This window comes from Tetrao urogallus, assembly GCF_951394365.1.
Source record: "Tetrao urogallus genome assembly, chromosome: 11".
In the NCBI taxonomy this organism is placed as follows: domain Eukaryota; kingdom Metazoa; phylum Chordata; class Aves; order Galliformes; family Phasianidae; genus Tetrao; species Tetrao urogallus.
In genome coordinates, this window is record NC_136824.1 from 12,919,073 (window position 1) to 12,944,840 (window position 25,768).

At 34.9% G+C, this 25,768-nt stretch overlaps 1 protein-coding gene across 1 annotated transcript in view; it reads right to left on the minus strand.

Moving 5' to 3' along the window:
• Nucleotides 1-207: 207 nt before the first annotated feature.
• ZNF280D (zinc finger protein 280D) overlaps nt 208-25,768 on the minus strand; it is a gene marked incomplete at its 3' end in the record, with an annotated part of 38,495 nt that continues 12,934 nt past the window's right edge. Inside the window, exons 6-18 of the mRNA XM_079541167.1 lie at nt 24,295-24,524; nt 22,684-22,841; nt 22,137-22,237; nt 21,863-22,009; nt 21,300-21,434; nt 19,650-19,888; nt 18,383-18,523; nt 16,600-16,662; nt 15,957-16,075; nt 15,733-15,769; nt 7,768-7,813; nt 5,538-5,593; nt 208-841 (exon numbers count right to left, since the gene is read on the minus strand). Coding sequence (XP_079397293.1) covers nt 208-841; nt 5,538-5,593; nt 7,768-7,813; nt 15,733-15,769; nt 15,957-16,075; nt 16,600-16,662; nt 18,383-18,523; nt 19,650-19,888; nt 21,300-21,434; nt 21,863-22,009; nt 22,137-22,237; nt 22,684-22,841; nt 24,295-24,524 — 2,106 coding nt within the window. The remainder of the gene's footprint in view (nt 842-5,537; nt 5,594-7,767; nt 7,814-15,732; nt 15,770-15,956; nt 16,076-16,599; nt 16,663-18,382; nt 18,524-19,649; nt 19,889-21,299; nt 21,435-21,862; nt 22,010-22,136; nt 22,238-22,683; nt 22,842-24,294; nt 24,525-25,768) is intronic.

Genomic DNA, 25,768 nt, shown 5'->3' on the forward strand with positions numbered 1-25,768 from the left:
CGAGAGAAGAAACAAGCAGAGAAACTTAAAAAGACATTACCTTTTCTAAATTTACTTGATTCAGTTGTGCATACATATTTTATCTCCATATGCCAAATTTCCCTTTCAAAAAACCCCCAAACCATTAGCATCAATGAGCACACTCATCAGGAATGGTCCATGGTGTTCCTATCATTATATATAACACACAAGGAAATGAATGTAATTTCAGCTTGCTTCATTTTCATCTGTTTTGTTTACAGTTGTTTCCATTCTGCTGGGACTGCCTTCTTGAGAAGTCTTGTCTGTTTGTTCAGAGAGTTGTTCAGCTTGCTTCGATGAAGGTGCAACATTACCTTTCTGAAGAATTTCAGTTGCTTCGTGCTCTAGTACCTCTGACGGAGTCAAAGGCTCCAAATGAATACTGCCTTGTTCACTCATGTCTGAACTAACTGATTCGGGTTCATTTCTTTTTCTCAAGAACTGCTCAAAACTAACATCTTCACCCAAAGTTAGCTTTAAGTCCTTTGCATTCATCGCTGAAAGTGTAATTTTATCCAAGTTTTGCACTTTAGTCTGATCAGTCAAGACAACATCATCTGATCTTTGGGAAGCTTTCAACTCACTTTCTCCATGAATACATTTTTGTTTCTCGCCTACCAATTGTTTATTATGATCTGAATCACAACATGTTCCTTTCTCATGCAAAGATTTCTTCGTGCTGTTATCATGGAGTTCCAAACTGGGAACATTTTCTGTATCTGACAATGATGAATTTTCTTCAGTCTTTTCAACTGATGCAATTTCATTTTGGTTTCTATTGCATTCTTTTGTTTCCTCTGAAGAATCAAGCTCCTGTTTGCTGAAAAAACAAAACGTTATTTTTCTAAAAGTTGTAATAAAGCAACAAGTGGCTATACTCTGCAAAGTAACAGCCAAATGGCATTGCAGATTTCCTATTTGTTATTTCTTAAAAGTTTTCATAGCAAGACAGGGTGAATTTAAATTCATTTTTCTTACCCATTTATATATTCAGCTTTAGTATTCTTTAATTCTTGCATTTCATCACTAGAAATGAAGGTTATTTCTTTCTTCTCGTGTGGAATTTTAAAAAATACAGCACTAAGCTGCTCTTTGACGCAAATGCAGATACAACTAATCAAAACTTCTGTTGATGATGTGCAAGAAAAATAAGCCAGTTCATACTTTTGTACTGATAAACTGAATCTGCACTGCTAACACGTGTAAAGAAAGAAAAAAGCTAGCTGTTGGAAACCACAATTAATTCAAATCTAAAATTTAGCATCAACTAGAAATTTGCAGTATTTCAACAAGTAAATTGGTGAACGAGCATTTTTAGTCACTTTTCAGAGTAAAACCACATGGTGATAGATAAAAGGAAAGAACAGTGTTGATACATGCAAGGAAAAATGAGAATCTTATTATATAGTAACACAGAAAACACAACAAAAAATTTATACAAAATAGTTATTGTTTAATTTTGTATTATTTCAATAAAGCCACATGCAGTTTTGTAAAGTGATCAGGAAAGGGAAGTGCGAGAGGGATGAGAATCCTCCAAAGAGATTCAACTGTATTTCAGATGCCACCTTTACTGACAAAAACAGTCACATGCTGTATGCAAACTGCTCACATTCATATGCCAACAGACAAAACCCTGCCTTCTGATATCTCTCTTCATTTGTTATAGGAACATCAGGCTTCTCTCATCATTTCAATGAGGAAGCTCATTTTTTTTGCTGTGAAGATTTAGGGTTGGTAAAAACATAGTTGGAAACCCACTCAAGATTCTTCAGAATGACAAGTAGCTCTAACTGCCCTAAATGGTGATGTTAAATAGACAAAAAAAAAAAACAAACCCAAAACAGTGAAAAGTGGCAGAGGGCATGGAAGAACAAGCTGAATTTCAGATGAAAGTTCTATATAGGAAATGAAATTTGGAGCAGATACATATCCCAGTTTAATGTTTGAGTCTAAAAGTTGCAAATAGAATTTGAACGGTAATATGCAGATAAGAAATGCAAGAGAGATGCCATCATCAAGTATTATATGCATCAAAATAGCATCTGTGCTTTTTTCAAATAGTTTTAAATATGCTTGAAACCATTTCTGGCTAAACCCACTTGCTAAGCAATGGGCAGTTCCAGGAACAGGAAATAACCAGATTCTTGCTATTAAATTTTTACAGTATATTTTCAAACTAAAAGTTAATGTCATTCGCCTACACGCTAAGTGATACTGAACTGCACAGCAAAAGTCTAGCCCAGGTGCTACAAGCTACAAACACTCAGAAGTTTGTTTTTAAGTTTTACTTTCACTCAAAGAAGCTAATTCCAGAATATTCAACTTCCTACCTAGGTTTACAACACAGGAATATTTTGAATGGGGTAAGAGACTACAAAGAATCTTAAATGGTGAACTCTTACTGCCTACTGAGATAGTCATAATAATAATTTCACTGTGACACCATTTCTTCATTCATAATCAGTTATTAACTCAGGAGATAAACTTATCTGCCAAATTACAACTTGAATTAGCTACTACTGACAGACAAGTATGCATGCTTTTTTCACTTATTAGGCTAACACAACAAACAATACTCCCCAACGTACATTTTTTTCTATTCTAATTTGAATTATTATGAATTATTATTATTATTATGAATTATTCTCCTCCAACTCAAACTACTAGAAATAAAAAGAAAATGTAATGATTCAGAAAAAACTTGAGACAAAGTTCCAGCACAGGAGCCAGGCTCACTACCCAGCAGCTACAGATGATAATTAGCCTTACCACATCTGCTCCTAATTACCTCACCTATTCCAGAAAAATACTTTAGCTATACAGAGCCTTAGAAATTCTAGTAAATACTTACAACTGCATTCATATGAAAATCCAATAAACTCTATGAAACTGTTTATGTTACCTTTAGCTGCTACTCTTCAACAAGCAGCTTTGAGAACTGAAGTTGAGAGTTAACAAGCAAAATAATACGCTTTACTTGACAACTTTTGAACACAGGTATGCAAAAATGGGTTTAAACAAAGCAATAACTAATTCCTCATTAGCAGTGACAACAATGGTTCCACACAGGGCACTGCAGATGGATTACATTCACACACCATTCACACCAAGGAACTCTTAAAGGACAAACCTACTTTAACATAAAATGGAAATCCATCACAATCTCCCTTATCTTCATACAATCAAACCCCAACTTCGACCAAATCCAGCCCTCTTTGCTATCAAATCATTTTTGGTGAAGTGCGAGAACTGTGGAATGGGAAGGAAGAAAAACTTTCTACATTCATTTCTCACGCAGAAGAAAAAACTCCCCAATGTCTTATACCAATAAAACAGAGTTTAAAAATAAAACTGCTCAGCTTATGTAAGGCAATAACCACCACAACAACAAATATCCAGAAAATAGTGATCTAGTACTGCTGAACACATCAGTAAGGTCCTTTATATTGAACAACCCTCCAATGGAACAGTTTACCTCTGCTGACAACTGCTGATGAATAAGCAAAAACTCAGTAGTTGTGACACACTCAACCCCTCAATAAAAAAGAAACCCATGACATACGGAATTTCAAAAAGTCGTTCTGATAGTAAGTCAGCAGCTGAAAAAAGAAAAAAAGAGACTTCTAAGTAATGTTAGGAATGAAAGACTCTTTCAGTCTATATGCAGACAGTACTGTGTAAGAGCTGTAGAAAAAAATAAAGAGACCAAGGAGATGTGGAAAATGAAAACATCAAGGATTTTGGCGAAAAGTTAGAATATAAAACCTGGCTATTGTTTAATAAAATAACAAACTCATTTTCTAAAGCATGCCACCAGCCATGGCTACAGACTGTGAAAACTGGGCTGTATTAATGAACCTATTAATGAACCAGCCGCTGTACAGTCTGTATGAACTCCAACTTTTGAATAAGGCTACTTGCAGAAGACAATTTTGAGTCCAAGAGACAAATCTACTAAATGAAAGCATACAAATACCGCAAACTAGAGAATCTTGGAAATTAAAAGGAATTTTTCCTTATTGTATAGAAAATGTAAGATCTGGGAACTAAGTGAGGCTGAAGGAAGATCGGCTCTGCATACTTGCTGTGCTCTGTCTCTTTTTCAGTTTTGGTGGTTCTGATTGTTGTTTTTTGTTTTGTTTTTAAACTCTACTAGCTCAAGTTTTCTTTGTTGCCCTTTGCAATGGACATTCACTTAATGTTCTTTAGAGCATTATTATTTCATATTAAGCCCCTAAAAAACCATTCAGCAAGAAAAGAAACCACACAGCTTCGGGTGACATTTACGTATCTGCATACACAACAGCTGCAAGGTATGCACATGAAGACCCTCAGTTTGTGGACTGTACTTACAGGTAACAAAATCAGTACTATAGCTGCATTTACTTTGGTGCGACCCAACAGCATAGGCTTGAGGCAAATTCCTAACTGTTCCCACACACTGGTTTAGTTTACAGAACTGTTCTGGTGTGTGCAAACTAAATTTCTTTTTGAGGAAACTGAACTAGAAGCTCCGATTCATGAAGGCACCTAACAAGTTCAAACTTCTAACAGAGTCCTCAAGAATCTCATCAACAGGAAACAAAGAGCAGGTGTATATATTGATGTGAATTTTACCTAATTAAATGTAAAGATAGGAAAACGCAGTACATAGCATTCAATTATAATGATTTACCCGTAGTTTAAAGATGGAGTTAGCTTCTCATACCTGAACCACTTCGTCTCAATTCCTAAGTATTAGAAGTGAAAATAAAATTCTATTTGGTACTCTGCATACGACTAAAGAAGGGTAATGGAGAACATTTTCTAAGAAGAAAAATAACTTATAAAGAGAAACTGAAAGCACACAACTGCTTTTTAATTTACTTTTTAATTTACTATTTAAAAAGAGGTACTACAAATGTATTTACAATGACTGAAACAGTGTTCTGACTGAGCTTTTAAAGGTTAAATTTGCATTAAAATTGTTGAAGACTACTAATTGGAGTAAGATACTTCAGGCCACGGGATGTGGAGTAATAATGTATGCATACACATATATTTAAGTCTGCCCACACTATGTGCCCAAAGCCATGTACAATTTGAGCTACTTTCCCAGACAAACATTAAAAACCCACAATTATTATTTTCCTTAGATCTGTAGTTGTAACAGCTACAAAACAAAATGAATTCCCAAGGACTAACATTTACTACTATACAATGTATAATTCTTCCCCATTTTCCCTTTCGATGCTGTTAATTCATACACAATAATACAAAAAAATCTTTTTAACACTGTGTACAATTTATCAGAAACTTTGACTTATTTGTAGGTTAAGCACTGTTTTGACAATTAGAACCTAAATTCTTTGTGTCTTTTTGAGTACATTTTGACTGCCACTCAAAAGTTTTTGTCGCAGAAAAACACATTATGAAAATACTAATTAAAATATTCTCATTCAATTACCTGAGAAATAACAGCATGTATTATTTTATGTAACTGAACTCCAAGATGCAGCTAATTATTGTATTTTCTTTCATATGTTGGTGTTTCTGTTTTTCCTTCAGGTAAACTAGGTCTTGAAATTTTCTGTAATAATTAAGGATGTTTTATTTTTTATCCATGACCAGTTGATTACAATAAAGTTGCAGAGACAAATTCACACTGACATCCCATACATCTACTAAGAAGCAGAGACTGGGTATTAATACAGATGTTAGCAAAATCTTGCAAGTTAAGGGAAAAAAACAACACAGCTTTAAAGCAATCCTTGTAGCCTTTTTCATGTATGCAATTGTAAATACCCCTTACTGAATAGGATCTCATGAACTATGTCCTGACAGCATTTTATTTGGAAGGTAAAAGCAAACAAACAAAAAACCCAGAACAACTAATCTGACAAATCTGTTTTGCTAAAACACCAACAGAAAAACAAGAAAGAAAAAACTGAGGTTAGCACACTAAAGCATTACAGTGTTTTAGCCCTACAGATGTCTTTAAGTTAATTATAAAGAAGATTCTTAGCAGAAAGCTCATCACAGGACAAGCCTGAGTCTATCGTAATGCATCCACCCAATGAAGTAATTTTTGAACTCTGAACAACATGATCAGATTCTTTTTTATTTTTCTTTTTAAAGAAGAGTAGAAAAAGTAATTATTTTTTTAAATTGCCAGTGGAAAAACTGTCAAAGCAGTCTTCTAAAAGCTTCTCATATATCACAGGGCATTTCGTCCATATATTATCTTACTCTTATTAAGAAAACTATACGTGCTTAAAAAAAAAATTAAGAAACCTAGTTTTTGTCCAAATAAGTAAATTCTGGTTTTACAATAAAAGAGGTTTTTACACAGAAATATAAGCACCTCAACCACTTGTATTACAAACTCTTAAGATATTTTAAACCCGCATCAACAGTATTATATATTGTTAATATTTGTCTCCACAGAGGTGGTATATTTTGCTTCAGTGAGACCAAATCATGCAGCAAATATCCTGAAGGTGTATGGTCAGGCTAAGCTTATGCTATCTTCTAAAAGAGCCCCTGCTATATTTCTATCACACTTTGCTGTATTTCTGTCGTACTATTCCCATAGACATAAAATCCATGACAAGAAACACTTCCAAATTCATGTCTCCACCTCCACATTCTGTAAAGTATGCATCTACATTGCTCTACTACAGAACCTTCTTTTCTACCCATCATGTTCCTCAGGTCTCATTGAGCCTTCCCCACTCAACAGAGGAACTACATGGAATGGAAGATTTCTTGTCTTATCTCTCTAGATCTCATATGCTATGTTTTTAAACAACTGAATTCGACCATTTTAATTTTTGGTTGTTCAGCACCCAGTAACCAGAGCTTCGATGTGGCCCAAACCACAGTGAAAAGCAACTCACAGTTCTGACAAGTCTTGCTTATACTCCAAGTAACAACTGAGAGCTAAAACCAACATAGCTATTTTGTCTGTATCCTCCACCTTCTCCAGTCATAAGGGCTCTGGTTTTGTTCTTTTTGTTGTATTTTAAATGAAAATCAAAATTATGAAACAACATTTTGTGAAGCAAAATATAGAAATTCCAGGTCTTTTCTAATTCTTACACAGCTGGCCCCCCACTGAAATTGTAGGAAATGCATTCTGAACATTCTAAAGCATGAAAAAAGGAAAAGTAAAAGAAACAAAAAAACCAAATATGCCTAAAGTGGTAATAGGATTTATGGACAGAAAAGATTCTGCTGTTTATGCTTCATAATCCTTTCACCTTTAACACAACTGAATGAAGACAGACAGGCCTGTCAGATTGCTACATAAATAGTACATATGCTTAGCAAGAAAGCCATTCAGTCCTCATGAGGCATTTCCAAAGATTTTCCTCTTTAAAAACAACACAAAATAAGTAAAGAAGAGTTTGAAATCAGTCCATAGCCAAATCTCAGGTTGTATCTGAAGTCGATTTTGAGGTTCCCTGAAGATGAAGATACATATGTAAGACAACCAAACCATTCCTTCCTTGGCTTCTGACCTACGAATCAACCAGCCAGACTGACTACAAACTGGGAATGTTTCCGTGGCTGACCTAATAAAAGTGTCCCACCACTGCTGTAGTAAAACACAGAAAGCTGTTTCCTAGCACTATGCGTATCTTCTGAACTACTGAAACAGTAGGATATGTATATTTAAAGTAGAACTCTATCATGTCTTCAGATTATTTATGAAGTTCAGAGATATTTTTTATATTTTGTGGAGAGAAGAAAAGACGTTACCTCCAACTTAGCTTCTTTCACTCTAATGGAGATTTCAGTCTTTAACCTAGTGGACAATGAATTAGGATTCAATATTTTCAATACTGTATAGTAAAACAGAGACAAAAGATGAAGATATTTACAGCAACTAAGAAAGTAACTTGGTACTTTGAAATCAATTTTCAATGTCTATACTTAATTTTGAGCTTAAATGTACTTCAGGGTTCTAAGAGAACATTTAAGGATTCTACAATACGTTACTGGTTGTACAGAAACTGATATAAATTGCTTCTGCGTAACCTGTTCCAGCAATTTAATCTCATGAAAAACAGCAATCAGTCTTCAGACTGCTACTGGTAGTTCTAGCACTACAAGACGAATAGTTCCCTTACCATAAAGGCCTTTTAAATAACGATTTAAGTATTTAAGACCTGAAATTACAAATCTGCTGAGATCATAAAACTATACTCTGGTCAACAGCGTATATTTATTTATTTTAAATATCTACCATTACCCAATTCCTCAGGACAAAGTTGTGGTTTACTTGAGGGCAACTGTAAAACACTGCAACTGACCTCCAACTACAGCTTGGAGGAGATACTTCCTTCAAAACACAGTCAGTGCATTAGATGAGCTATAAATTATTAAGATCTATTGACTTTTCAAACCACATTAATTAAACAGCTTATCACAATATCACTAACATTGATTTTCTGTATTTGGAAAAGAAAATGCTACTGTAGAGATAGCAAGAACTATCTTAACCAGGCTAACAACCCTTGTTCTAATATAAAAGCTAAGCTTTCAAAAGTGTCCTATAAAAATCCTGCACAAATACCTTAAAATTGCTTACATCTGTATCTTCTTTGTTGATGCTGCATTAAAAGCAAATTAATTCTGCTGGAGTATGGCGCTGTCTGTTATTACGTGAATTATGTTATTAATCATAAATTAAATGATTCATGATCTTACTGAGCCTTAATGGCTGTCTGCAGAGTACAGCACACTTGACAAAAGAAACAGCTTCATCAAATTAAATTTTATGAAAAAGTACACTAATACTAGGTTGATATGCACCCACATCTTTTTTCCTAAATTAATTTTTAAAATGGTGCTAAAAGCAGGCCCTTTCAAGAATTTTTATTTTTAAGAACTTTAGCCCACCCTTCCAGCACACCATGTACACCTTCTATTAAAATTAATGTTCTAGCAGGTAAACAACTATTTATTTTTTATTATTACACCTTAATTTGGAACAAACCATGGCAGAGGTAACTAGGAAAATATATACGTATTTTTTATAACTGGTATTTCACCATGGTTGCAATGCTCACCTAGGTAACAGGAAGAAAAAGTGTCAGGGTAAATCAAATGATAACACTTTTTTGGGGTTAGGGATTTAAAATACTTTGAAGTGTTTAATCATGAGAAGCAATATCAGTAGAAGATAATGCAGCACAAGATATTTAGGTTAACTTCACTGTTTTAATCGTTTCTATACAAGAGTTTAAACAAATCCATTCAAAATCGCATTTGCCCAAAACCAATCAGTAATTACTCTGGAAAGGGCAAAACAACCTAGACAAATCAGACACTGAAGGATAAAACGTTGTTGAATTAATAAACCTAAGCTTTGTCATAAAAATTTACCAGCTATGATCTGAATCCAATACCCATTTATTGTTTTAAATATCTTAAAAACATACAGGATAGATTATAGTGTTTTGAAAGCAAACAAGATAAGGTTTTGTTATAACCACCTCTTGGTTAATACAGATCAACTTGGATTACTGATACATATTCTCAACCTTATTTCTATTTCAGAATAGGTTTTTGAACGCAGCTCTAATTCATAATTAGCAAAAACCAGAGAAGACAGTCACTCCATGATGTTACATTCCTGACTTTTATGCTAAGAAACCTTAAATCTTTGGATCCCGTAGTTCAGTTTCCAAAGAGTTCCAACTCACATGTTCAAAAAGCAACGCAGGCAAATTACTTTCTTATGTAACTGGATCTACAGTACTTCTGCACATCATCTTATGAAAACAACACAAAAATTGTGATCTTCTTTAGTAAATACAGCCTGTTGGTCCACAATTTTGCAATCGTTCTACAGCTCCCACAAGATTCTTTATTGTACATAAATTTCCAGTTAAGAACAGTGAAAAGCAACCCCTAATTGCCAGTCTTCCATCAAATAAAAATTCAGACAAAATGTAACAGCTGAAGAAAAATTTTCAGACTGACATACTTAATAGGAAGTACTGGCCACAAAACCAAAGAGACTCAGGCTTTGATTACAGAATAAAAGCTGGCTTATTAAGAGCATTCCTTTAGATACTTTAAATTGGAATTCAGGTTGATCTGAAACTTCGTCTGCTACACAACGAGTCATGTTGGGCTAATGGAACACAGATCTGGAGTCAACAAAAGAAGCAAACATTTAGATGTCCAAACACAGATGACTTATTTCTGAAATTCATGCAGTCACAGCTTTGCTTGCCTTCACATTAAGGAATGTATATACATTTGTGTATACACACAGCTTAAATCATGAATAACTCTTCCCAGGGATCTGCCAGGTCACCCCTACAGCCACACAGTTGCTCCCATACCATATTTAGGTTAAGCAGTACTGAAAACAGCTGGAATGTTTCACCAAACATCCATTTTCTGACCATTCCTACCCAGAAATAACCTCGTCTAGGACAATTAGCTCCAGCTAACATCTTAAGCCAGAACTGACTGGCTTAAGGTACCTTCCAGCTACTCAGCTCAACCATACCCAAGAACTACGAACAAGTTGTTTGCAACCAAATAATAGAAGAGCCTCCATATTGGTTTTTGTTGTTTTGGGGTATATTTAAATAGCTAAAAACAAAGCCCGTAAACTTCTTAGTAGAAAACACTTTAAATAACTTTAAACAGGGCAAGGGATTCAGTAAAGCTCAATTTTCCCTTACCACTCCATGCAAAAAAATTCACTTTGAAGAAATGTTACTATGGTGTGGTACAAGTGAATGCATAGTTAGAATAAAAAGGTATTTCCATGCTAACACATTTAATGAATGAATGAAAAAGGAAAGATGGTAACATTAATCTTTCTTGATACAGTCTCCAGTTTCTCACTTGTAAGATAGGTTAGCAATGGATACAGCTACAAATTAACTTACTATAATTATGAATAAATAAGTGTAATTACATACAAAGTTGAGGAGTCACAAATATTTTCACTTAAAGCCTAAAACAAACTTTCACTTTCTTGTCAGACCCTCACACTTTGTCTTTACAGACATAGTCCAATATGCTGCATTATTCATGTAAGCTGGTAGCAATCAGGACTATCAGGGATAGTAAAGCATGAGTCATGCAGGTTTATCTACATGATTTAGTACTGTTTTTATAGTGCAAGTTTTTCACTTAAGTAACTCCTCCAAACTTCATGTAAATGGAAATAGGATGCCATGATACAACTTGTTTCTACATAAACTGTTTTGCTACCCTTGCTTACACAAGACTAGAAATCTGTAGGTAACTCACAAGTGTTTTAACTAGACATTTTTAAAATTAATTTCCAGAGCAAAACTGTAAAAGAACCAAATGATAATCTTCCAAATCATCTAACTTCAAAGCAAAGCATCAATCCAGTATAATTTGCAGTAAATTCTTAGAGAAGAATTTTCAAAGCCATAAAAATCTGCAATCATACTCTGATTTTGGCTGCTGACAAACCTGAATGCAAGTGAAATACCTCAGATTCAGCTTCCTCTGAATTACAAAAGCATGTTCATAATGAAAAAGCGATCCCACTTACTGAATACTGTGTCAAAGCAGAAGTCCTGTAAGAAAAACTTTAGTACATAGCTGATGATGATTGAAATTGAACAGCATACAAGACAGAACACACTCTGTCAGAATAAAAAGGAGCAAAAAGAACAAGACTTAAGAGTGCTGACTGAGTAGGTTGCTCATTCAAAAATATGCATCAAAGACAATGGATGACATGATCTTCACTGTTACTAGCAATAACACAGTGGCTGCAAAAGCTCAGTTAAAATTGTTTCTGTTCTACATGAAAAGGGAATAGACAAAAATATCAGCCAAAACAGATTAACTTTGGAGAATTTGGTTATGCAGATAAAGCAAGAGTTGCAAATCAAGAATAGTTTGTTTGTCAGATTGTTCATCAGATCTCTTATAACCAGGAAGAGGTAACAACTGACCACAGAGTAAGATTATCTATTAAGTTACTTGGAAGCTGATAAATGCGACGTTCAACCAAGAAATATATCCACTGTAAGCAGGAGGTTGAGTCTGGAGGAACACTAGATGTCATCATGACAAAACTAAAACTCATCATATACTTAGACATCTCCTTGATGGATGAACTTGCCACAGATTATCTAGAACTACAGATGAAATCAGAAGCAGTGACATAAAAATTGGCAGATGTCTTAGCAGCTTGAGAGAGCATCTTGGAAGATGAGAGATGATACCAAAAGAACAAGGTATGAATGAACTGTGGCTGCTGCACTCTCAGAATCAAGGCTCAGCAAATACATCTGTTTCCATCACATGCTTTCCTCCTACAGTATTTAGGAGCCAAGAGAAACTTAGCCATTAAGGTACAGCTAACAAATTCCTTTGGCCAAGATTCAGTTTATGTAGTTACATGTGATACGAGTCTTCCAAAGCATATTTACCACTATATGCTGTAAAGACATTGCTAGATAAAAACGCAACTTTATTATTAAACTGATAGACTTGTATGTTTTAGTGAATACCCAAAGAGAATGACAAATCCCTCGACTTTCAAAAGCCAAGATCAAGTTCAGAACAAAAGGGGCTTTGGTGCTATTAAGTATATGCCCTCATTTATACGCTACTCTAACTCTGAATGATACTGACAGACTTGAGGAGACAATGAGCAGCAAAGAAACACTACATCACATAAACGAAATTACTGATACGTCTCTTTTCCATGGATTTTTATAGCCCCCAAAAGCTGTAAATTAATGCTGCAAAGCAGAGAACAAAAACACAGAAGAGCCTTTGCCAGACTACAGTAATGGAGAAAAGACCAGACCTGCTGCCTGAAAGATGTAAAAAGAGAATACCCCACAGCTTCAATGCATGAAGAAATAAGAAAAGGTCTGGTCAGATGCTTGTTCGCTTACATACCAAAATAATCCCAAGCTCGACTGGGTTCAATTTGCTGCTCCACAATGATGTATCAGTGAGCCAAAGCAGCATAGGATACCTGCTCACTTTCAACTCCCCTGCAACAAAAATGTCTACTGTCAGTTCATTTAAAAATATGTTAATGTTGCGCAAAGCAGAGAGTAGAGCATTAGAAGAGTAGTGGAATAGTTAACAAGGCTCATTCCCTCAGCACAAGGTGGATCACCAAACAATAAAACAAGGCAACCTTTGTAAAGGAGCAATTTCAAAGGAAAATCCTGCTCGAATACCACCTAGATTATCTGTACTACTAATGACAGAATCTTGGTCCTAACACAGGTCTCATCAATACTGAACAGAGCTTGTAGAACATGTCTGGTCATTAGCAATAAAGATGTTTTATAACACATGCAGTCGTTCTTATAGACCACAGAAGATACCAAGGTCTGAAAGGTGCAAGAGAAGATCCAAAACCATCCAAGAGTCTAATTGTGGGTCACTGTGGCCAATGTTGCACAAATCCATAAGCAGCACACACTTCACCAAATTACAGGTCAAAGAATGAGAAGATACATTCATATATCACAGAGAAACCACACAGTGAAAGTTGTGAGCACTGTCTACAGGTACCTCTTCTTGCAAAGCTAAACACAGAGCATGATGAGGATAAATATTTGTGCGTACTCTGTACTGCAAATAATGAATACAAGGTCTGCTACATAGATGAACTTACACTATTAGACTCAGCAATTAAATTCTTGTCCCAACTATCAGCAAAATATTACATGGAAAAGGACAAGATTCATGAGATTAACCAGGTCTATCAATGTCATTTTTTTTCTTTTCTTCTTTTTTAAATAACAGCTTATACCACCTCATGTGGAACCAGTAAGTAACCTAACAGCAAAATCAGGGCTCTCAGAAATAATGGCTCTACCCATCTATCTTAATTTAAGACACTAAGAGCTTGTGGAAGCACACCTGAATACATATTCTTCACTGTAGTTCAAATCTACTTCTTCAGTGCTTACCCATCTGTTTCTGCATAAGAGATATTTAGCATATCTAACATTCTTAAAATATTTTTGTATGACATCTGTGCAATATTTTCAAGATAACAAGATACTTCCGCAGTACTGACAACAGCCTGCCACAAATATACATCTGTACCCACCACACACCTGTAACCTTTCCTCACATATAGTCTAGCAGATATGAATTCCAAACACATACATCCAGCTACTAAAGTTGTATCACAGCTCAACATTTATTTTTCCATTGTTTGAGTTTCACTGAAATCCAAGCAGAACACAAGCCACCTTGGATTAATGAAGGGAATACCCAGCTCACTCTAAGTGACTTTTCCTAGTATTTTGTCAGATCTTAATATTCAGCACTCCAGGAAGAGAAATTTCATTCATAAATATTTTTTTGGAATGGTTTTCCAAATTAACTTCTTTCCCATCTGCTCCTTACAAAATAACTTCTATTCTTAACAATGTCTGTTATTCATCTTATCAACTCACAAGTTCTATTCAACTAGCTCAAATGCTAAGCAGTTACTATTAGAGGTTTGAAGTTCACAGCATACTTTCTGTGCTATTATTACTTGTAACCAAATAAATATATTTCCATGTTTGGATCAGTGGAGAGATTATTCCAGCATGTCTTCTTACTGGCCACTTCATTAGAAAATTAAAGTTACAAGACAACTATATAGACAAGTATATAACAATATAAGTAATAAATATTAATAGGAAGTAATGAAATCATAGAACACTTGGGGTTGGAAAAGACCTTTTAAGGTCATCTAACCTACCTGGCATGAACATGACACCTTTCACTATATCAGAAATAACCTATTGGGAATACTTTCAACGCCCAGCGAAGACTGCTCTCTCTCTGCTGAAGTCCTCATCATACATGAGAATATCCAGTCTCTTTTAGAATCCTACTATAGGTTATACGGATTCAGTGACACCCTGCTGTCAAATCTGGGTTAAACTATGTTCTTCTGCCTTCTGAAAACTTCCTTCTTTGCAGTATAATTGACATCTTCACTCCTGCCTTCAAATGAGGCTCAAATGAGAGAACTCAAATGTTTATTTCTACTGGCATACCTCACAACCTTCAGTTAAGGCATAAGTAGGTTCACAAACTACACTGTAAAGTCTCAGATACTGCTCTGGCACAAATGGGGAAAGGTTTAGCATATTTGAGTCTTCTGATATTTAAAAAAAAAAAACAAATCCATAAACGTGGCCTCTGCAATATTGCAGGATCTTTTTCAAATCTTTAAACCAAAAGCCAAAATTTCCATATTATTTTCTTTTCAAATTTTTCTTTGCATTTAAAAAATTAGACATTAATTAGTATACCTTTTGTCAAATAAATGACATTACTTAGAAAACAATTTCTAAATAATGTATCCAATGTCCAGTAAAATTTTTTACTTTCTTTTTGTATTTATATCAACATTGTGTAAAGAACATTAAACACTCATTTAATATTGCTAATATTAAAACCAACTTGAAATAACAGTAGCTCTAGGCCTAGGCTTAGCAGTTAGGACCAAGAAACTTTAATACTGCAAGAACTGGTTGTTTTATGACCTAGGCAATTTACCTCCCGCTTCTTGCAATTCTGGACATAGTCAAGAGTAAAAACACATTAAGTGTACATTCCATACATTTTTGGTTCTAATGAATTTGGAAGAAATCCAAGTTCAAAGTACAATTCTTGACCATCTGTCGCTGAATTCAAAGGAAAAGAAGAAATACTGAGTGGTAAAACAAAACTTACTCAGATACTTGTTCAGCAGTTGGTAAATCTACAGAAACTGAAAATAAGAATAAAGGATCAAGTTAAAAATACTTTAAAAAAATGTGGAAATACACAAGTACTCACTTTCAAATCTACGCACAGAAATTAGAATGTAATTGAAAAAAAGACTACCATAAGGGACAGGCACCCTCATGTGAGTACTTGTACGTGTACTATATAAGAAAACAACTACACATACTCACCATTCTCTATAATAACTTGACAAGCATGAGCATGGCTTTCGCTCAGATGTGTGGCCATCCTATCTAAGCCAGAACCATCAGTCAGAAAATCACAGTTAAGACATACTACAGTCACACCTCTAGAGGAGAGAAAGTAAAAAGTATGTGTAAACACAATATGGCTGTGAAAACAGCTTTAACCTGCAGCTACTGGACAGACTAGAGAGAAAAAAACAACCCTGCTTTTGCAGTTTTATATGAAGTGACTCAGAAGCACCTCATGTGGAAATTCCAGTCACTGTCTAGGATATCTCCATGCTGACACGGAGATACAAAGTACTTTAAAAAAAAGTACTGTAGTACTACAGACAGAATTTGAGTTTCTTGGTTTTTTCCACCTCCCTCTTTCAGACCTTGCACATCATGAATAATTGGAAAAGCAAGCTATGGAAATATTTTTAAAAAAAGCCATGAGAAAAGTCAACAAAAGTGGACAATAAAAGTCTGTCACAAAAGAGAACACTGTTAGTAGAAGTCATAACATTTTCACCTCTGCTGTTTGTGGAAGCCTAGAAATTCAAGAGGCTCTAATTTATTTTGAACAATCAAGTCACTAACATAAAGCAAAAGAGGATGATCTACAACTGAATAAAAGCAGAATTACCGTAGCTCTTCTGAATGCTTCTTGTATATCCAAAATCTTTTACTTGGACGAGCACTGTGAAAACTAAAAAACAAAAAGCAAACCACCATAATTTAATCTGTCTCTCTTAAGTATATTACTCCATATATTCCCTACATACTACACACGGTACTGAAATTTGCTTTTGACAAGGCAAGAAAACACAATGTTCAACTACTGACCTGCATTATTCTAAAAAACTGATTTGATGGAATTGTACATGCTTGTGAATCTCATCTCCAATTCAAAACACTGGTAAAAGAAAACTCCACATCGCTGTGCTGAAGAGCAGAAGAAACAAACAACCTCAGGAACACCAAGCATTTCTACTTTCGAGCTCTCTAGTAAGGAGCTTGGGAGGGGAAAGACTTCAATTTTTTTTTGGCACAGTATTGCACGAACATAGCTTGCTTCCATCAGCAATTCAGGTCTTGAAGCACCGTGCTTAAGTTACACAGTAAAAGCTATAGGGTGAAGAAGTTTTACTCAACATAAAGTTCCTCAAGAGACACTAAAAACTGACTTCAAGTTATCACTCATGCAGGTTAAGCACGTGCCAACATAATATATTCCCAGTATTAAAGAAAAAGCAAGCAACCAAATACAGATGTTGCTACAGCAAAAACATACAGCCTTCTTCCACACCACTTCTTGTTCCTTAGGTGGTGATAGCTGCAAGAGGTCTAAGTAGTGCGACAGTCAAGACAGAGCACTGAGGAGATAAAGGACAAAAGACTAGTTGTTTTGCTGCATGGTTGAACTGGACAACAGCCAGAGCATGGACAACACCAGGAATAGTTTACAGTAGATTCCCTTCTTCTGTTCTGACTTTTTTCTTGTATGATTACAATTAGTTAGATTAATTTTTATTATTTGTTAAGCATGCAACCTGTGTTAACCCACAGGTTATCTGCATGGAACTTTGTAAGCTATTTCATACAAGAACATTGACATTAATGTGACTAGGACAATGCACAAAAAATACACAAAAAAGTGTATGAGTCATACTTTTAAGTATACTCAACTTCAAAAACATCAAGGCATTTTAAACATAAATCTTCAAAAAGACAATTGCATTGTTGTTTTTTTTTTTTTTTTTTCTTTTCTTTCTGCCACAACACATTTGACCTTTCAAAGGCACAGGATTAACAAGTAGGTTTTCAAAAATATTTTTTAACCTCAGTGCCAAGAGATCTATGTCCACTCATTGTGTGTGATACTCCCACTGCTCTGAAAACTTGCATGTTGTTTTCTTAAAAGTCTTTTTTACATCTGTCATCACTAATATCCTACACTATCTTACAGCAACAAACCTCAGACAAGATCAGATGTTGCTATTTTCACAGATGATGAAAGTGGTATCCATTTGATTATGCTATTTGAGACATTCTTTACACGGCATTCTGAGCATGGATTTCATTAGCGATAGCAGTGGGTTTATATTCAGCACTTGTGCAAAACAGATGAGATCTTAAATCTGAAACTCAGAGAATATGCAACAATTAACCATTATTTGTTAAGTCTGGCTGAAATGACAATGAAAGACCCCACTGAAATTGTGAAGGTAAGACAGAAAGCTGCCTGAACTCCTAGCTTTTTAAGGTACAAGAAGAATACTGGGTTTAGGTCCTCATTAGAAGTGAAAATCCAACATACATGTGTCCCTATGAGACCCAGGTCACAACGTGTTAATACACACTTCATACAACTTATATGAACTTTAGAAGTATGTGATAATTCAAAAAAAATTGTACAGAATTCTTACCTCATCATGTGATTCACATAGGCTTTGCTACAGCTAGTATTGTATCTGCATAAGCTACAATGGACATACGCAGGAAAATGACTTGCAAAATCTTTAATCTCTGAGTAACATTCAATGCATTTGTGAGCTCCCAAACGACACCTAACGTAATATGGAAAAGTTCATAGTTAACATCAGTACCTCAGGACAACACAACTATTCCAAACCTTTTGCTTTACACCTGTAAAAAGCTTGCCCACATTGGAGGGAAAAAAAAAAATAAATCAGATAAATATTTATTATGGGTTATAATAGTAAACATAAGACTCTTTTTTCTTGAATTACTGTCATTACAGCTTATACTTTTTTTTTTTTTTTATTAAGGTCATCAGTTACTGAGCATTTCTGGAAACAAGATACTGCAGATGAGACTCTCCAGTTTCAGCTGCTGCTGTTGTCTTTCTCTACTTGAAAAGAATTTCAAAGAAACATTTCATTCACACAGTGAACACAAGAAAATATGGATTTCCCATCATCCTTTGGAAAAGCTACAGACGAAGATCATAATCCTGCTCTTATTTAAGTTTGCTGGTTATTTTTAGATGTTTCAAACAGCTAAATTCTGAGTGCTAGCACCTTACTGAAAGGGAGACACCCATAACCTCTTTGACAGAGAATTGCTACTGCACGTTAACCAACAACATTATATTCTAGTCCATAAAAGACCCATGGAATTATTAAAGAATTGTGAAAACTATTAAATCGTAAATGTAAGGAGACCATTTCCCCACAGCTTGCTTTTATCTTATTGACTCTTTCAATAGTTCCCCAAATTGTGGTAACCAGACCTTTAACCTTTCAAATAACAGGTTCAAATAGCACTTTAGCACTAAAGGAGGAAAGGAGGAAAGCACTTTTCTCTCCATTACGCTTGCAAAAAACAGAGTCCATTCTCAGGTCACTTTTCAACATAAATATGCCTGGTGCATCAATATTTCAATAACTGTGAGCTCTGCGCAGAAAAAAAAAAAAAAAAAAATCTAAATTTAGAATAGAAAACTTGCCAGAGCATCTGTTTTTCCATCATCAAGTCCATTACTAACAAAATTATGAAAAAAAAACAACGCAGAGTTATAATCACAGTATGTGGAAAGTCTGAGTCATCTTCTGCAAAATTAAGTTGTCAAATATTCTATATTGCAGGACCGTAAGTTATTGAAAAATAATTAAATGATTGGATACTTATATTCAAAGCATACTTCAGTGTATTTTAATGCTCCTATTTTACCTTAGATTATGCAATGCTGTATTTGTAACCTTTTTTTTTTTGCTGCTGCTGTTGGTCCATGCATTTTGCTTCTTCAGTGCAGTTGTTGGTTTTGATCTTGCTTTCGATTTATTTGAATTAGATCTGCTATGATTCCTAGCGGTCGTATTCTTCGCTTTGGGTGATAACTGAAACGTGGATGTGCTTGTGCTAACTGAAGATCCTGACTGAAGAGATCCAATAGATGCTCGAATAGTAACCTACAAGTACAAAATCAGAAGTTCTTCTATTTAGATTTAAGCTGTTTAAGTTCCCATTTCTGTTCTTCAAAGTTTTAGTCACTTCAAGACAGAAGTGACTATCTTGCATAGCATACAAAATCTTCCTCAGTAAATACAGCTTTGAAAAATACGCACTACTGTTGACTAGAGTAGTCTGCTAGATATTAAAAAGCTCTTGTTTTGGTGGAAATAATTAGCTATGACAAAAAAACACCACTCTGTATTCAGACCTGCAACTGCCTATATCCTACTCTTAAAACCAATAACCAAGAAAAAGTAGTTGTAGATAAGAGCCAGATGGGTCAGAACAATTAGCTCAGCTCAGAAAATACCAAACAAATCAGTTCCTGGATTAAACTAAACCTCTGTGTACTGTTGCCTCATGATTAGTAAAGGTACTTCAGATAATTTTTGCTCTTCATTCTAGACCCTTCAAAACAAATTCTGGCTTCTGAATTACACTTCTTGCCCCTACTTACAGCTTAGAAGCAGCTCAGCTTTTAAGTCTTGTTCCAGGCTCTTCAGTTTTATTCTCTACACTCTGTCAAGCTCTCCTAACACCAAAGCTTTAACACAAAGCTAAGCTTTTATTAATTACAAATACTCTGAATCTTCTAAAATACTGAAGTGACATCACAGAATCCAGAATCACTACCAAGCAACACAACTTCAACTTCAGTAATTTCCCTTACAAAATATAAGACAGTATTTTAGAGGAAATCGACTGTGAGTAGGTAATTAAGATGTTCATTTTTTTATTCACTTCAAGTGAAAGACAATAAATCTTCACAATTCATTAAAAGGCTGTAAGAAAGTTCTGAAATCTACAGGCAAGTTGTTCCTTCTCAAGACATGGACTTAATGCTAAATATTAAGTGACGTAAAACCAAGTTTACGTCACAACACACTGTTGGGTTCTTCTCCTCAGCCCTTGAAATGCAGAAGATAAAAAGACTTTGTACACCCAGTTGTAAGCACATAATGCCTATGGAAAATCATCTTGCATTGCACCTGCATTTTGCTACTACCTTCCACATAATGGAAGTCTTACATAAGAAATTATGACTACAGATCAACATCCACATTACCTGCTTTTCTCCTAACACAAGAAATAATAAGTGGAAAGGGACAAATTAACAGAGAGCTCAATAAAGTATCACTGATTGCACTACCAGCACATGTGTGAATGGAATGGGACAGGGCAACGACACAGACCAACTAGTGGAAGCTGTGAAATGTTGCTAGCCCTTCTTTAAGAGGAAATGAATTTTTTGTTTTAGAGGCAATAAAAATTTCTTTGCTGCAGAAAAGAAAGAAGTACTCTTTCCATTTCAACATTTTCTTCTTCCAATACATTTTTTTTTCATTTGCTCCATTATTCTTCACTTACCTTTGTTCCAGGAGGCAATCCTTCCAACTGTTTAGGCTTTCTAAATGTTCGGTGATGCTGAGTCTTGTGATCCATTTTTTCTTTGCAAGTCAAAAACTGCAGTCTACACTTAGTGCAACGGTATATTCCTTTTTTCTTGAAAAAAAAGGAAGCCAGTCTAGAGTAAGTAAGGATGTCACAGAAAAAATTCTAACCTTATTCTCTCAAAGAATGGCTATTCCACTTGTAAAGATCAACCTGACAAACTCTTAATATTGCACAAGGTCAAGACACTCAGTACAGACATAAAGCAGTGTTGCTACCAAGAAGGAAACGGTAAGACAACATGGTAATGCACAGTGTCCAGAGACTTTTAAGCAGGAAACTCCTGTCATATAAAACATGACAGTCTGACAACTCGCTTTGAAACTTCTCACAACAAGCACCTCTAGGTCTTCATATTTTATTGACTATTTTTATCTATTAACACTATACAAATCAGTTACACTTTTTCAGAAACTTTTTTTTAGGAAGAGAATCTTGATATTTAGCATTTTTCTAGAATTAAGAAAGCATCTGCTTACCTGATGCCTCATGTAATGATGCATATACGGTGCTCCAATTTTAATTACTTTGAGGCAAAATGGACATAGCAGATGTTTTGTATTTTCATGAACTGTTCTGAAATGTGTTTCTACATCTGAAAAAGCTGAGGATCTGTAGTTGCATACCTAAAATAAGAAATTTTGCTTCTTGTTAAAAGTCTATAAAAAGTAAAAACAGATGGGGTGCGTGCGTTATGGGGTGGGCAGAGGGGGTAGGTAATGTAGATACAAAACAAAACAAATTCTGAAATACCTGGCAAACATATGGCATTTCACCTGGCTTATGATTGTCCTTCATATGTTGCAAAAGAACCTGTTCTGTTTCAAAGGATAATTCACAGATTTTACAAATAGCTAGAAAAAGCAAAAAAACACAAATTAGTTTGGGGTCATAATGCAATCAACTATAATACATACGTACATGTGAACTGTATATAAATACATAAAGGGGAAACAATCTAATGATCTTCTTCCAGCTCTTCAGATAAAACTCTTGACAACTTCAGGAATATGAGGTTCTTCAACAGTATGAACTCTTGAAATCAAGTTTGCAATAAAAAAAAAAAAAAAAAAAAAAAAAAAAAAAAACAGGAATCCCTCCAACTTAAAAAAAAAAAAAAAGTTTTTCCAGATACTGCTCTGACAGAAGCTGAATGACTGTCTAACTTTTGCTTACAACCCTCCAAATTATTGCCCTTGAAGTACAACGGTTCCATTCCGAAGTTACTAACCAGCAAAAGTCAAAAAATATCTAAAATTCTAGGTTACAAAAAGATTCAGTGCAATATAATCCAACTTACTAGAAGACTCGTAAGGTGTGTGTGTACTTTCAATGTGGCACTGCAGCTGGAATGGGGTGGGAAACTGACGGTAACAGTGTTGGCAGGTGGTGTGGCTTTCCCAGCTTTCACTGCTTTGCTTCTCAAGCTCTAAATGATGTTTCATGTGGTTCATAAACCTTAAAATGAGAGTAAACAGGTGAAAAAAGATGTACACAGTCATTATGCATTATGTATCACACGCAAAATGCAAAGGAACGTTAGAAACAATTCTGAGAGCACTTTCGAATATGAAGAAATTTGAGGAGTAAACATTTAAGATATGCCAGCCACTCAGACCTCTAGTAAGTACTAAGACCATATCTTCACATAGGACATTCATAGCTTTATCTACAAACATCTCCATACAAAAGCAAGAGTATTTCAAGAGCTTTCTTTTTTGTAAGTATTTAGGTCTGAAGATAACTTATGAAAGACAGTTTTCAAGAAATTCCACTGTGCAAATAACAACCAAAAAGTTATCAGAAACTTGTGGTAGTTCACTGCCGAAAGTCACTGCATTTTCCTTGTATTTTCCTCATCCATATGCCTGTAGAAGGATCTATCATGGCTGAGAAGTCTAAGCTGAACTTCTCACAAAGTTGGCAGGTCAGTCATTTGTGGAACAGTAAGTTGTCACAAGAACAGGTTAGCTGCATAACCCACTACTGCTGACTAAATCGCTCTATTTTGAATGGGTTTCATTTCAAGAACAAAGGTCCAAAAAATTTCCAGTAGAATTAGAGAGAATATATGTATTTATTTTGCCCACCATAATAAATAGCTTGAAGTATAGAAATTACCTTGGAATACAAATTCTTAAGTAACAAAAATACATATTTCATATGGAGAACAGTAAACTCTGCTTAAATATGTAATATCGGCACTTTCATTTATATAGATACTTAACAGCAAGTTCAATGTTCAGAAATTAAAGAAACTTTTGTTCAAAAACATGGGTTTGATGTTAGCATAAGGCTGTTCAGTTGGACTTGCAGACTATGCCCTTGAAAGAATAGTCCATTTTTCAGTTTTACGTTCTGCTACTTCAGCTTCCCCTAAAAAATGCACGTGAAAAAACAGAATGACCTTAACTTCCAAATGAACAATGACATGGATTGGTCTACCTATTAAAACAGCTTACTGAAGCTTTTTGTAGCACTTGGAACTAAAATTACTCCATCAAAATAACAGTTGTTACATAAGCAAACGACCAACTATTAGTCACTGTGAATCCCTGAAGAGAAACAACACTCACATCTACTGACAACACCATCAATCAGGATGGTAAATTGCAGAATACTCCGTTGTCGCCTTTTCCAACCTCTAAGTGCTACCATTGCTCTCATTAGAGCTACACTATTTCCATTAGACACCTCTAAGATTTGTTCTCTAATCTGTAAATAAGTTAAAGCTACAGATAAACACACATACTAAAAATTAATTCAATTTCTGTCCAATAATCCAGCATTAATAGTTTGCAAGACACACAAAACAAATCCTTTCTATTCCAAATAGACAAGTTTCAAATGCATGACATTAACTGATATGGGCTGTAAATCATTAAAACATTAAGGAAGTGAGTTCAAATACCTTATATTATTTTTAAGAACTTTCAGGCAGCTGAAGCACTTAAACGTTGTGTGAGTCTTCTGCTCTTGTTGTACCTGTTGGGTATCACCTTCATGTTTCCCATAATAGAAATCGTTAACTAACATAATCAACTTTCCTTTCTCATATTCAGTAGTCTTGCTTGTTGTAGTGGAACATTCCGTTTGGACCACGCCCAGAAAAAAGTCATTAACCAGATCTGGACAACAATACTAGACAGAAAGGGATAGAAGAAACAGAGACAAAAGGTGTAAGACTCCCTTAACAAACTCCATCAATGACAACAGCATCTTAAAACTGAAACTGCCTGCTAATCAGGGCTACATGCAAAGCTTCTCAACTCTGTGACACACTGACTCAAACTCATGCTCACATACGCATTTTTAACTCTGGACTGATCTTTCAGTAACATTTAGGTAACACAATACAAAGTATTTTTAACACTGAATAACTATTTTCATGGTTTCATGTAAATAAGTTTCCAGTTCAAATCAGAATGTCAGAGTTGCATAGTGGTACCTTACTCATTAGAAAAATGTCTACTTCCTAAAATTTAAAAACAAGAAAGAAAAGCAATTCTCATACAGTAGTTTACTGACAAGCGCAAGTTTATTGAGGACTTCATGCAATTTTTTACTTCCTTAGGGAGGACATTTGTTGAGAATTGCAAGTTTTTTTTTTCAGCTTTACTGAAAAATTTAGAAATTCTAGGTCACACAGCAGACACGTCACTTGTATTCACATGAAAGAGTAGACAATGAATGCTTAACCCAATAGCTGCACAACAAAGCTTAATGCTTTAAAAGCATACCCTATATGAGATACTTCATGCTATCAAGTTAGTAACTATGAGCAAAACCAGAATGCTCATCTCCCGCTGGGAAACAGGTCTTACTGTGCATGACTACCTTCTGTAATGGTAAGCTGTTCATTCTCTAGTGCAGAAATTGAAGACAGCACGCTTTTTGTAAATAGGAATTTAAAAAAAAAAAAAGTTGTTTTTTGTCATCCATGGCTCTTTCATTCATTTAAAGTACCAAGTGCAAAAGCAATTCTTTACAAAAAATGATTAGAGAAAGATAACATTTCTGAATTGTACATTTCTTACTTGTGTTTTGAAGCTAAATAGGACACTAGCTATAATTTATCTTAAATCCTTCAAACTACAACAATTTGCGTTAACAGCAATTGAGAGCATCAAAAAATTCTGTTCCAAAGTAATTCGTACAGTTTTTTACATGACTTATTCTTGTTTGCAAAGACATTTCTGTTCTCTCTGAAATGGAATAGATCCCTGAGAACTGTGCTAATCTCTACCAAATTATAAAAAAAAGCATTTTCCAGGAAACAATGTTTCTGGAAACAATGACAAGTAGGCTTCATAAAGAGTAACAGATGCATAGTTTATGAAAGCTTTGTTTATCACTTTAAGTATGCGTTACAAATTAATGTTTTT